The 13,462-nt window shown below is 37.5% G+C and overlaps 2 protein-coding genes and 1 long non-coding RNA gene across 6 annotated transcripts; all 3 read right to left on the reverse strand.

The window, feature by feature from the left end:
• On the reverse strand, window positions 1-4,468 carry LOC128021666 (pinopsin). 3 transcript variants are annotated; one of them, XM_052608978.1, is made up of 5 exons: window positions 4,413-4,456; window positions 3,949-4,331; window positions 1,541-1,869; window positions 643-873; window positions 1-561 (listed from the first exon to the last, which is right to left on the reverse strand). In XM_052608978.1, exons 2-5 carry the CDS (start codon window positions 4,301-4,303, stop codon window positions 343-345), a joined length of 1,134 nt encoding a protein of 377 aa, XP_052464938.1. In that variant the 5' UTR covers window positions 4,304-4,331; window positions 4,413-4,456; the 3' UTR covers window positions 1-342. The 3 variants fall into 3 exon arrangements, with proteins under 3 accessions (XP_052464938.1, XP_052464939.1, XP_052464937.1); XM_052608979.1 differs by having other exon boundaries at window positions 1-553; window positions 3,949-4,468; XM_052608977.1 differs by having other exon boundaries at window positions 3,949-4,468.
• A 1,503-nt stretch (window positions 4,469-5,971) lies between these two features.
• On the reverse strand, window positions 5,972-10,095 carry LOC128021169 (transcription cofactor vestigial-like protein 1). 2 transcript variants are annotated; one of them, XM_052608171.1, is made up of 4 exons: window positions 10,017-10,095; window positions 8,122-8,306; window positions 7,640-8,032; window positions 5,972-6,864 (listed from the first exon to the last, which is right to left on the reverse strand). In XM_052608171.1, the coding sequence occupies exons 2-4, from the start codon at window positions 8,303-8,305 to the stop codon at window positions 6,821-6,823; spliced, it is 621 nt and encodes a 206-aa protein (XP_052464131.1). In that variant the 5' UTR covers window position 8,306; window positions 10,017-10,095; the 3' UTR covers window positions 5,972-6,820. The 2 variants fall into 2 exon arrangements, with proteins under 2 accessions (XP_052464131.1, XP_052464130.1); XM_052608170.1 differs by lacking the exon at window positions 10,017-10,095 and adding an exon at window positions 9,241-9,484.
• A 141-nt stretch (window positions 10,096-10,236) lies between these two features.
• Window positions 10,237-12,509, reverse strand: LOC128021171 (uncharacterized). Its single transcript, XR_008185492.1, has 2 exons — window positions 11,647-12,509; window positions 10,237-11,506 (listed from the first exon to the last, which is right to left on the reverse strand). It is a non-coding gene; the product is annotated as an uncharacterized LOC128021171 (long non-coding RNA).
• Between the last annotated feature and the right edge of the window lie 953 nt (window positions 12,510-13,462).

Here is a 13,462-nt window from a genome sequence, read left to right on the forward strand (position 1 = left end):
TATGATTAAAAAACCTGAATACTTTTATTTTTTCACTTCAGTGCACACCACAGGCATGACCTTCGGATGCTGCCAAGCCCAAATTTCATTGTTTCACGTCTGAACAAATACTGACACCTGGTGGCAATAATTACATTCAATATTTGAAGAAAAAATAAATAATAAACATTAAATAATAATATATAAATTTCACTTATAAAACACAAAACTGTAAATCGAAATACTGATATACTAGTATCTTTCTTAATAACACAATATTTGTATATGTATATGGCAGTAACAATGTCATTTCCTGTCCCTCTAAATATGGTATTGCATGGTTGGAACGTTCATCCCAGGCTTTTATGAAGCACAATGCACCACAAGCACCAAAGTCTTACTACCTCTTTGTACTGAAGCCCTCTGGGTCCCAAACTTGTCTGGGCTGTCTGGCGGAGAAGTAGCATCATATGACCCCATAGGGATACAGTCCCGTTGAGCACCGCCTTCTTCTGTATGAAGGGTGAGATGGGCTGGAGGTTCTGGCCCACATCTTACTAAAGCTATAAAGCACCTGTAAAACTGGCAGTAAATATAGATTTGACAGTAACACTGTTCTATAAGAATAATTTGGATACAAATATTATTATGAGAAACACATACCTGATTATTGAACAGAACATATATGATGGGGTTTAGAACAGTGCTGCTCTTTGCTAGTATGGATGACACGACGCTGGCTGTGGGGCTGACAACACCGACGCTGAATGTGCCAAGCAATGCCATGACCCCGTACGGCATCCAACAGAGCAGGTAACAGGACACCATGGAAACCACCATCACCAGCACGTGCGTTTCCCTCCTCTGTGCAGCTGTCTGATTGATCTTAGCAACCTGTGAGATGAGGAGACACACTTTGAGGTTTGCTTTTCAAAAAATAACTGCAACCAGGCTGGATTGGAACACCATATTGAGAATGTACCCACTCTCAGGCCATCCAAGATGTAGGTCAATTTGTTTCAACTTTGGAACAGATTTACATCACTTGCTCACCAATGGATCCTGTGCAGTGAATGGGTGCCGTCAGAATGAGAGTCCAAACAGCTGATAAAAACGTCACAATAATTCACATGTAATCCACACAACTCCAGTCGATAAATTAACAATATTTGAAGTAAAAAGATGCCTGTTTGTAAACAAATGTGATGCTAAATTTCTCTAAATCTGTTCTGATGGCCTGAGGGTGCATAAATATTCATATTTGTTTTTTTGCATTTGTTGAGACAAGACCTACGAAAATCTGCACATTTACATACTAAAATGCCCAAATCTGAATCTGCTGTATATATAATTCACAGAAGCCATACATAATGATGACAATGATTGTGTGAAAGACTTTGGTTCCAGACAGTGGCTTAAAAATGGCTTAATTTATGGCGAACTAACGTTTGGCTAGAAAGATTGATGAGCCTTACTAGAAAAGACCTCTTTAATCAAAATAATTGCTTCTACTCCCTCTCTCTCTCTCTTTGAACCTTTTCCTCTTTCACTCTTCCCTCACCCCATGAATGGCAATGAGGATCTTCCCGTAGCAGTAGACCATCAGAAGAAGAGGCAGCAGCAGACAAAAGACAAAGAGGCAGATGACGTAAGATCGTGTTTCCGGGGAGGGCTGGTTCCACTGGACTGAACAGGTGGTGCCGGGACCCTCAAGACCATAGCTGCTCCAGCCGAAGAGTGGCGGCACTGTCCACATGAGAGAGTACAGCCAGCAGCCCGTGATGAAGAGCCAGGCCTTCCTATAGTCAGACACATCTGCTTTTGAACAGCAGAGGATGGTGCTGTAGCGCTCGTAAGACAGCACAGCAAGGGATACCAGTGAAACAATGCCTGTTGATATTGGATAAAAAGACAAATAAATTATATGTTCATCAACTATTTTTTTTTTAATTGTTGTTTGTTTTATAGTGCACATTACTTTACTTAATGTAAAAAAAACCTTTAACTTCACATTAGATAAAATGGCTATTTGACAGGTTGGTAAATTTCACTAAAGCCCCTTTCACACTGCCATTCCGGCAAATACACGGGTAAAGTGTTCCGGCAATTGTTCTCGGGTCGCCGCTAGATTTTGCACTTTCACACTGCCACTGATTACCCGGGATATGTGCGTGGTTTCACCAGGGGGGCAGGTTTTCATATTTTTTGAAGCAGCCCTGGGCACCGCCATTGGCTAGCAGACCCCCACCTGCTGTTAGCATTCCATTGACTCCCATTCATTTTGGCGTCACTTTGACAGCAAATAACTTTACATCTGAGACGTTTAAAGACTCCATTTGTCCACTGATTATTTCTAAAGAAACACGACAATGTATAAAAGGCTCCATTCCCTTGTATCTTACGTTATGGTCCTGTAGAAGCAGTTTTTGTAAAAAAATAAATAAAATAGGCTAACGATTGCATCATAACCAGCGACTATCTGTCGCACAGTAGAGAAATTACCATATGGACAGGAGGAGAAGCTCGCAGGCAATCTTTTACTGTCTATGAGGCAATCGGGGGACGCGGAGGCATGAAGTCAAGGGAGATAATTAATCAGAATACTTACCAAAATTTGCTCCTGTTCACGATCGCCTTCTCTGGAAGATTAAGTGGGTGATTCAGATTTCTCTTGGCACAGCGGTTAGAAGACTTACAGGTTGCTCACGTGACATCTACGTCATCAAGCTCAGTTTGAGTCTGCGCAGTACGCCCGACCCCCAGGAATTAAGTGCTTCTAACTGACTTCACTTGTCTACGTTGAATACAATGGGGTCGCTGTGTCCATTTCTTTTACTGTCTATGGCTTTCACACACAACCCTTAAAGATCCCGTAATGACACGTGACATCAGGGCGTGACGTGTAATGTACCGTACGAGTCGAAAACTTTAGGCACATTATACAGTACTTTCACTGAAGCAAGCTAACGACCTCGGCGTTAACGCGGAGGAACTATCTGATCTCTGCTTCATTACAGTTTGCACATATTTTTTTTGTCGCGAACGTTGATCTTTCTTCAAAACAGCCAGTAAAAGAGTCGCGCGATCATCACTTCAACACGGCATTAGATCTGGCTTTTGTTCACACAGCGCTCGTCCCGGGTTGAACTCGGCAATGTTACTAGGTCGGGTTCAGTGCCGGAATCAATCCCGGGACGTGTTTGCTTTCACACAGAAGGCGACCCGGCAATGTTCCGGGTCCGACATGCAGTGTGAAAAGGGCTTAAGAAATCAAGAAGTATTTGTACACTTAACTACGTAACATCCTGAGAACATTTCTGCATATTTTCATGGAATTTCCCCCAGCAATAATCAACAATAATAAATAAACCAAATGTATTTTTTACCTTGGTAACCCTAGTTTATCCCCAAAATTTTTTAACAACCATTATTAGACTATTTACAAAAGTATTACACATCTAGGGGCAATTGTAACATTGATATGATTTCACTAATTAGGACAAGACTATAATTAAATGCAAGTTAAATGCATTAGGTCAGTGTTACAATTGCTCCCTTGGTTACTGATTGTAACAGTGTTTGGGGGCAATTTGAACACTGAAAAATTAGTCGTATCCTACGATCCTACGCCGAATTTTCTGTCTACGTTCGTTTCGAAAATGGCCCCAATAACATGGTGCACTTTCGGATTACATTTTTTTTTGCAGGATGTTTTCATTCACTTAGAGTTGTGTTACACACTGCATGTAAGGTAATTTTCAAAAATCCATAATAGGGGAGCACTTTTAAAAAGCATAATAGGCTACTCTGAAACTAATGAATCCACGTGACACAGACGTGATCCACGAGTTAACAGCTTTTGAAATAGACCCAAACCAGTTAATGTTGCTTGTTTTCTATAACGTCCAGTTAAAGGTAATCACATTGTGTAATCAGTAGAACATATTAATATATTGGATATAAGCTTACCGAACAGCGCGTTGGCAAAGCCATACCACCTGCAGCCATGAACTCCCGTCAGCCACCGGCCGTGCACAGACGCGGCGAAACTTAAAGGTGTGCCAAAAATACAAACGAGCATGTCGCTCACACTGATGTTCAGCAGTATTAAGTTGATCGGAGTCCTCAGGACATGAAAGCGGGCGAAGACCAAAAGAACAAGAAAGTTATTTAGGAAACCGAAAATTAAGATAATTCCCAAACACACTGCCACTACAGTGTATCCCGTGCGGCTGAACCCGGGCTGATCTACAGGAGTCAGGTCGAGCTGACTGCCGTTCTCTAAGGACTCTCTGAGGAACATAAAACAGCGGACAGTAACCATAGTAGGCTGAAAAGCGCACACCCGTACTCTGTAACGCAGAAGATGAAGAAAGATAAAGTTAGTTTGACTCTCAGGTTGTTTAAATACCATATATAATAGACCCACAGACCCGGTTCACTGTCGCCCCCACCTCAGCTGAACGCGACCCTCCCCGTGTTCAATCAGAATGAACGCACCAACTTAATCACGCTTATCTCATAGACAATATGGCAAGCCATTTGAAAATATGTATTACATCATTTTATTATAAAATATATTATTATATCATATTGTTTTAATTATTAGTAAAAATGCAGTAGTGACTAGGTCTTTTATAGTTGAATGAAAAAAAAAATAGGCCTATATATAATAATTGAACTATAAATAGCCATTCTAATATTACATGCATATAATTTGCCTTTAAACTGTCGCTTCTGGTCAAAATACTAATCATGTATAATAACAACTTCCTGTAGGCCTACCTGTAATATAACATAACTACCAGATTATTAACTTTTAGTCAGTGAAAATAAAATAACTAGTCACTACTGTATTTTAATAAATATAAGTGATATAAAAGTAGTTATTAGTTAAAGGAATAAAAATGAAAGTAGCATGCCACGAAACCCATATGCAATTTAATGAGGTGGAGTGTCTTTAGCTATTTTGTCTAGAAAGGAACTATTAATAAAGACTGACATATTAGAATATCTCACACATCTCCAGAGGATTCAGACATTGTTTGAAGATTGGAAATATGTGGCTCCAAAGTCCATTTAATAGTGAAGTGAAATGAGGTGTGGCCGAGTATAGTGACCCATATTCGGAATTTGTGCTCTGGATTTAATCTCCGAATGCACACACACACACACACACACACTGTGAACACACCCCAGGAGTGGTGGACAGCCATGTGCTGCGGCGCCCGGGGAGCAGTTGGGGGTTCGGTGTCTTGCCTCAGTCGTGCAACAAAGTGGGTGTGCATATTGTTTCTCATGGTTGTTCCGCAAATGTGCTGAATATCACACATGACAGATTTAGACTGAATGTGCCCCTGTTGTCCTCTTGTTTTGGCATCAACCTGATTTATTTACTCCACAAGAGAACAGGAAAATTAGGGCAGATGGGAGAGAACTTAAAATGTGCCAAGGCATCAATAATCAAATAGTGAGCTTGCTAAAAAGACAAGTTCTACCATCTGGTCCAGTATAATCTACTACTTTTTGCTGTGATCTAGAGATGAGAAGTGCATTCAACATTATTCAGTCAGCCATAAAACTGTCCTTGTATTTGCTTTCTTAATCCAAGTTTCTGTGTTCATAATTACATTGCAGCCTGCACACTGAATATCCAGTTTCACTCAGACTTCGAGTGACGTAAAATTATTTAAGTAAATGTGAAGTTTAACCAAATGAAAATATATTTTTATCACTCTCCCAAACTGTAATTAGCAGTAATACACATTTTTGGGTGGAAGTATTAGTCCATTGGACGCATGGTTGAGTCTTTATCCTCAAATAAATGTCCCCTTTAAATAAAAATCAATGCTTTGAGCAGTAGATGCAGAGAGCAGACTTTTTTTCTTTATATTTTTGTAATGGTCTTTTTACATTTTACAAATGCCCCGCTCTTACGGGGAAAAAGGGAAAGTTTATAACTGCAGACCTGAAGAAAATCAAATGTCTAAATGTGTAAAGTATGAACAAAAGGATCATTTTCATGTAGGATTTATTAAACAGGTCACCTGTGTATTCATACTGAAAATAGACTATACTATTCTTGAGAATAATTGAGGAAATTCATCATAATTGTGCAAAGCCTTTAGCTGTTCTGTCATACTCGTACATCAAAAGTGAAGGTTTGTGACAGGGAAATACATCACAGCTTGAGGGGGAAAGTGTAAAGCAAGTTTTGCAAACAAGTTTTTAAAGAAGAAGTCCAATAATATTTGCACGATTTCAGAAACATTTATTTTTGGTTTGCTCATGTCAGTTCACTTTTGCCATTGCATTAGCTTTACTTGGCCTTCTGTGTAACCTGACTTAGAGAGTTGACACTGCTTGAAGTTTTTTTTTTTCATCCCCAAGGTATGGGCAACTTTTAAGAGAGAAAGTTTAACTAAAAATAACTATATAGAATATATTTTCCTGACAAATGACTATAGTTTTTGAATTGCTATAGTAATAATATTAACTTTCAAAATACAGAATAATATACACAAAGAAAGTTTGGTAAAACTATAATTGTATTACAAATCATATAAATAGACTTTACTTCCTCATTCACCCATTAAATAGCTACGAGAAGTAAATTATTTTCAATCAGGTATTCTACTACAAGATCCTTCACATGCTCATGGCTAAAATAAGCAATTAATCGCCATTCATCTCTGAGGAATGTTTGATACCATGAATATAATGGTTTGAATCACTATGCCAGATGTTCTAAAAGCAAAGAATTCTTAAGCTTATAATAATGTAAACACAGGCAGTCCTCTGCTGAAAATATATTTTCATCACAGAGCCAGAAATCACTTCTTCAATACCAGTACAAATCCTTAGTTATTTCTGAGACAGGCACACCTGAAAAACACAAGATGATCACAAATCAATAACTTATCACCACATTCACAAACCCTTATTTTATGTACTGCAATTAGAACAGAATAGAATTGACCAATTCACATTATTCATAAAACAGCAGACGAAAAGTACCCAGATGTACTTGGTTTAAAGGGATACTACACCCAAAAATGTAAATTCTGTCATCATTTATTCACCCTTAAGTTGTTCCAAACCTGTATGAATTAATTTCTTCTACTGAACACAAAATAAGTTATTTTCAAAAATGTGGCTAACTAAAGAGTTTTTGGTCCCCACCGACCATAGAATAGTTTTTGTTTCCATACTATAGAAATCAATGGGGGCCAGCCACTCCTGTGATTACCCACATTCTTCAAAATATATTCTTTAATGTGCAACAGAAGAAAACTCATACAGGTTTGAATAACTTGAGGATGAGTAAACGATGACAGAATGTTCATTTGTGGGTTAACTATCCCTTTAAATAGATTAATTCATACTATATAAAACATATTTTTTTAACAGTCATAAAGTACTTAATTACTCAAAGGAGCACCTTAGGTGCATCCCAATGTGTGTAATTTGCACTGTTCTATGCCATTTTGTAGTATAAATAGTGTATTTATTGCATTTAAGTAGCCGACCATAGCATTATAATTACAATACCATAACAATAATTACTAGCTGACTGTTCATTATATTTCTTATTTAACAATTGATTTCCTGTGCACTTGCATTAGATTCATTTGTGAGCAAACAGTTAGCAATGGCATACCTGAATCTAGGCTGATCCTGCTTCCATCCTTAAAGGCTGTCCCAGAATTCCACTCTGGTCTGGTATCTGATTTTGAGTAGGGCGAGATCATGATGCCCCCTGTTGGCCGATCCATTTGTAGCAGGTTCAGGTAAGAGTTGGCACTGCTCTCAGCAGCCATGGGCTGTTGGTAGATTATATGAGGCAGTTCGAAGGCCGTGCCCTGTCTGGATGGGCATGGCCAGAGGGATGAGGATGATGATGATGATAGTACTGAGGGATTCACAATAACTCCCTGGGATGGAGGTGTAGGTTCCATGGACGTCAACTGGGTCAGCTTTGAAGAACCGGAAGTGTGTGTGGACTTAGGCCATGTTAGACCAGAAGAAGCCCATGATGATGATGATGGTACATCTGGGAAAAGAAATGTATTAGACACAAACAGACACATAGATGTATGGATAGATAGATAGATAGATAGATAGACAGACGGATTAACGCACCAGCTTTGGGAGTCCTATTGCTGTCCTTGGCTTTAGTACTGAGGTCTTTTGGTGTGGTTGCTTTATTCAGGGCACGGAAAAAGTGCTCATCCACTGCAGTGTTGATGTCACCTTGATAGTATGTAAAGAGCTGAGGAGGATCTTTACAGTCCTCCGAGCGCTTTAACACTCTGTTCTCCATCATCCTGATTTAGGAATACAACATGGATGGATTATTTTACAAAACAGGTTCCATTTGGGTCCCCTATTTGAAATGAAAACTATGAAAGAGACTTGTTCCTCACATCACATAACACTATATGGAATGCAAAAACTTTGAAGCACGGTATCTCGCAACTGCTCAGAATGCAGATAAAACCTTATAATTCCAAGGTGACAAATTTACTGTCCTATACATTAAAAATAGGAAACACTGTCATTACACCATTCTTTCTAGGAGTGAACTCTCTAAAGATGTTAAAGTTACCCTAATACAATGATTCTGTACAAGAAACTAAAACATTTTTCCAAGCATTTTGTAATTTTATAGCTTTGAGTACAAGGATTTTCATGTTCAATTAAACAAAAAAATTAGGTTTCCACAAAAATATTAAGCAGCACAATTGTTTTCTACATGGAAAGATTTCTGAAAGATGTGACACTGAAGAGCCGAGCAAATGACTGCTGAAAATAATCTACATTTTGAAATATATTACAATAGAAAACTGAAATCTTAAATTGAATTGTATATATTTCACAATACGTGTAGCCTCTGTGAGCATAATATACTTCTTTAACGATATTAAACATACCAACCTCAAAGTTTAAAAAGTAGTGCACATTACACTATATATGAATCTATCTGAAGATGGCACAGTGCAGTTTATTAATATTTAAACATTAATTTGATAGAATATTTAAACTTCAGCCATCAAAACTATTACTAATTATTTCATATAAATTAGCTCTTTATTTATTCTAGAATTAAACATACAACAACAAAAAAACACAGGTAAAAGCTATTAAAAACGAAATGGTAACGAGCTATACAGTTCCTACTTCTACTTCAATTATTAATTTCTCAATTGAAACAGGGCTTTAAATGCATTCGCAAATAAATCAAAACCCCAAACTGCTTACCGAACTGAATCCAGCCAACTTTCAGCCACCGATCATACTAAAACAAAACGAATATACTACGTGCAGGAGGTGCTCTTCTTTACATGTTCGCTGAAAAATGCAGCCGAGCGAGTTGAACAAGGACTCTCGAAACAGATAAAATCACAGCTGTCATTAGACTTACATGGAACTACACTTAAGGAAACTACTTGTTTTTTTCCCCCCTTATAAACCAAAGATCTTGTCAGAGAGAGAAGATACAAATAAACAGTGTTGGGCAAGTTACTTTTAAAAAGTAATTAGTTACAGTTACTAGTTACTTCTTCCAAAAAGTAACTAAATTAGTTACTAAGTTACAAATTTTAAAAGTAACTAGTTACTTAAGAAAGTAACTATTGCGCTACTTTCAAGTAAAATTTAATTTTAAATGCTCAAATGTGACCCCACCTCTACCCCTCTTTAAAGGAACTTAAAATACATGTGCATGTTCAATTATTTATGATAAATCTGAATATTATAATGAAATGGACACTTAATACAATACATTATTAACAGAAACATGAAACATTGTACACACATCTAAAAAAAATGTTGCTGTGGGACAAAGTGCCTCCAATCAAATGCCATGTATGTAGATATTATGTTTATATAGTGGATCAATGCAAATAACACGATAGATTTTTGGGAACTTTTGATATTTCCTTTTATTGTTTCTTTAATTTCTTGAAGGAAAAAGTATTGTATATACTTCCATTTAGAGAAGGCTACTTTTGGATTATTTGGGCTCCTTGCCATACCTGTCTCTCGTTGACTGACTGGCTTGTGTTGTTCCTTGTGTGTCCTGTCCGACTATGCGTTATGATGGGTTCAGAGCCATATAGAGAGAGAGTTGCGACAACGGAAGTTCGAAATGTTTGGTTGTCACGTGATTCGTGTAGACTTCAAATAGTTCCAGGAAGTGCGTTGGCGGCCATTCAAACTGATAGAGTAGAGTGACAGAACTGCGGTTTCTGGTAATAAGGAGTCAATAAATGCATTTATTTTATATATTTATACAACACACTGACATATGTATGTAGCATGAGTATGTAGTTACAGCGATGTTGTTTTTAAAATATCAAATCGGGTAATATTTGAGGATTAGTGTTCAATTACCGTTATTTTAAAAACGTATTTCAGGCTAACGTTAAGTTTTATAAACACGGGTTGCTGTTGCCTTTTTACGTTACATATTGTCCATTTTTTCACTGATCTAATGTTAACTCATGTCATATTGATGACTTTCAGGTAGTACAGAGACCGGCTGGTGACAGGTGATTTTCAGCTCACACCGCACTATGGGTCAATTAACTGTTAGCAGCAGTAATTAGCATGTTAAATAAATGTAAAATGAAGCATACTGTTTATAATTCTTACAATTACATATAGTCATATAATTATGTATTATAAATAATATACCTATTATATCTAGTATAATTCTTACAATACTTATTCATGTACACAATATATTCAGGTTTAAAACAACTTAAGCATACTCGTATATAAACATGTACACTGCCATTCAAAAGTAATGATGCTGAAAATTCAGGTTGGCATCACAGGAGTATATTCCATTTTAAAATAGAAAACAGTTATTTTAAATTGTAATTATACAATTAACTTTTTACAGCGATTCATGAATACATTTCTAATCAATTTAATAGCATGACAAGCATTTTGTATGTGTCCTTTCTTTAATGTTGTCCTCGCATAGTCTCCACCGTGGTTTACTGTGCTGCATGGGGATGCTCCACTCAGTCAGAGAAAGGTGTGCGAATGTATGGCTTCCCCGCTGACATAGAGAGGAGAAAATAATGGTTGGCTCAAGTCAGCAGGAGCAATCTAAATACAAATAAAAATTACAACAACAAAAAATTGTTAGGTAATTATACTTAAATTTATTTGCACTTTTTTACATTGACATTGTTTTACTAGAAATAAGGAACAAGCAAACCCTTGCAAAACCCAGGGAGCTGAGACTCAGGGTGAGACATTGCAGGGAGTCATCAGTGTTACCTATAACTGTGCATTTAACCACCATGTGATATGTACTGTATGTGCGTAGACAAATAAAAAGGTGTGTGTGTAAACTAAACTGAAGTCAGTATGCAGACAAATTGCGGCAAAGCAATTTGTCATGACCAAAAAATTCAAGATTAGGCTGAGGTCAGATGCTATTCCCACAATCTTTGTACATCGTCCTGTGGTCAAAAAGAGGAGGGCCCTGCTCCACGATGCACCCCTAGACCTGTGAACATACAAGAAATGGCTTGTTATTTCAGGTGTTATTTCAGGTGATTCATATATAATAAGTACAAACTCGTACTAGTTGAAGTAAAGTGATGTGATATTTTCAATATTTAAAATTAGCAAAACCATGTATTCTACCTCGATCAGTTTCAAAGGTTGAGGAAAAAAGAACGAGGACACTCAGAGAAGGGAAAGTGAGAGTGAAGAAAAAGGACATGGCTAGAGAGGAGAGACAGGGACAGGTGACACAGCCCAGTCAACCAGCAGCAAGTCAATCAGCAGCCAGTCAGCATTCCTGTGAACCATCAGCCAGTTACCTGGGTCTATTTAAAAAATTTAAGAGACAAGAAAAAAAAATAAAGATCAAGCAATGCAAAGGCAGCACTAAGAAAAATAATGAAAATTCAGCTATCAAAAAAAAAAGGTCCCCTCAGCTCTCCTGACCTGCATCATCACTGATGCTCCATCACAGAACACTTAAGTGGCACCAGTAATCCTCCACCCACCAGCACCCACAGAATGTTACAGTATGTTACTTTTATACACTAACAAGTTTAAGTATATAATACTTTATTATTATATAATATAGACAGGTAATAGTAAATGAATCACAATGACTAAAAACACTCCACCCATGTTTTTGCAAACTCAATTCACTCTAAATGTATATCAATAGGGTGCATTTTATTATTAATTAATTTAATACGTGTAATAAGGAACAAACTTTATAACCTCATTTTTACCACTTCCACTCACCGCTGTCACACGTTATATTTAACGTAATAGGCTATGTAACGTTAGCTAACTTTCCCCACCCTGGAAAAAAATATGTTTATACTCCTTTTTTTCTAATTGCAAACACGATGGATGAAACTGAATTATGAGAACAGATTTTACAATTATTAGGGTGGTCGTTACTAACTTTATTCAGCTCCAATCCTAGCCTAATCTGTTAGTTATCTGATAACAAACCTTAAATCTACTCATTTAATGAGTGATAATCAACTAGAAGGTTTTAATTTGCAATTTATTGTTATTAAGATGTACTGATAATATTCAATCTCATTATTTAAACGTTTTACCTGTTAAAAGTGCGTCGCGAACGGTTTGTTCTGCTGCATCTCTACGGCGCGGCATCGGTTTGCTGCTACTTCCGGGAACTATTGAGAGACTCCACGAGCCGCCATTGCTGTAAAAAAAGCGTTCCATTGGAGTCAATGGAGTTGTCGCAACTCTCACTCTATATGGCTCTGGATGGGTTGTTCGCAATTCATGAGCGTTAGTGATGATGGATCGACTCGTTCGCGAATGAGCTTTTGAGGAGTCGTTCGCGATTCGCGAATGAGCCGACTCTAAGAGCCGGCTCTTTTAGTTGAACTTCGGGAGCTGGCTCGCATATCTGAAGAGCCGACTCTATTTTTTCAAATTTAGCCTATAGAAATTAAATAATGATGTAATAAAAATTTAAATATTATAGTCAAAGTCATTTAAAGAGGCGTTTGTGAGCCAAAGAGCCGGTTCTTTTCAGTGAGCTGAGTCAAAAGAGCCGAATTCCCATCACTACTATGCGTGCTTTCGAAAACCCGCCCAACTCTACCTCTGATTGGCTTACAGTGAAATTTTACTCTACCTCAGCCAATCGACAGCATTTATGCGCTTGTCTCGTGCTCTGCCCACTAACCAAGGAAGAACAGTAAAAAAAAGTATTTGCCTCTGGCTCAGAGATCTAGTTGGTCTGATGAAAAAAAAAAAAAAAAAAAAAACAGCTTCATCATCAGTTATAGTAACGCGCCGCATTTTTTGGCAGTAACGGTAACGGCGTTATTAAGATGAGAAGAGTAATCAATTAGATTACTCGTTACTGGAAAAAGTAATGCCGTTATTAACGCCGTTATTTATAACGCCGTTATTCCCATCACTGCAAATAAACATCTTTTTCATGAAACAAGAAACA

The sequence above is a fragment of the Carassius gibelio genome, chromosome A10, assembly GCF_023724105.1.
Source record: "Carassius gibelio isolate Cgi1373 ecotype wild population from Czech Republic chromosome A10, carGib1.2-hapl.c, whole genome shotgun sequence".
Lineage (NCBI taxonomy): Eukaryota > Metazoa > Chordata > Actinopteri > Cypriniformes > Cyprinidae > Carassius > Carassius gibelio.

Bases quoted from the DNA above. Each gene is read 5' to 3' on its own strand.
- LOC128021169 (XM_052608171.1), bottom strand. From the start codon at position 8,305: ATGATGGAGAACAGAGTGTTAAAGCGCTCGGAGGACTGTAAAGATCCT. The intron at 8,033-8,121 runs GTGCGTTAATCC...TTCTTTTCCCAG, and splicing joins CAATAGGACTCCCAAAGCTG to ATGTACCATCATCATCATCA. The intron at 6,865-7,639 runs GTATGCCATTGC...TGTGTTTTTCAG, and splicing joins CAGGATCAGCCTAGATTCAG to GTGTGCCTGTCTCAGAAATA.
- LOC128021666 (XM_052608977.1), bottom strand. From the start codon at position 4,393: ATGGTATTTAAACAACCTGAGAGTCAAACTAACTTTATCTTTCTTCAT. The intron at 1,870-3,948 runs GTAAGCTTATAT...CAATATCAACAG, and splicing joins CTTTGCCAACGCGCTGTTCG to GCATTGTTTCACTGGTATCC. The intron at 562-642 runs GTATGTGTTTCT...ATTTACTGCCAG, and splicing joins ATGTTCTGTTCAATAATCAG to TTTTACAGGTGCTTTATAGC.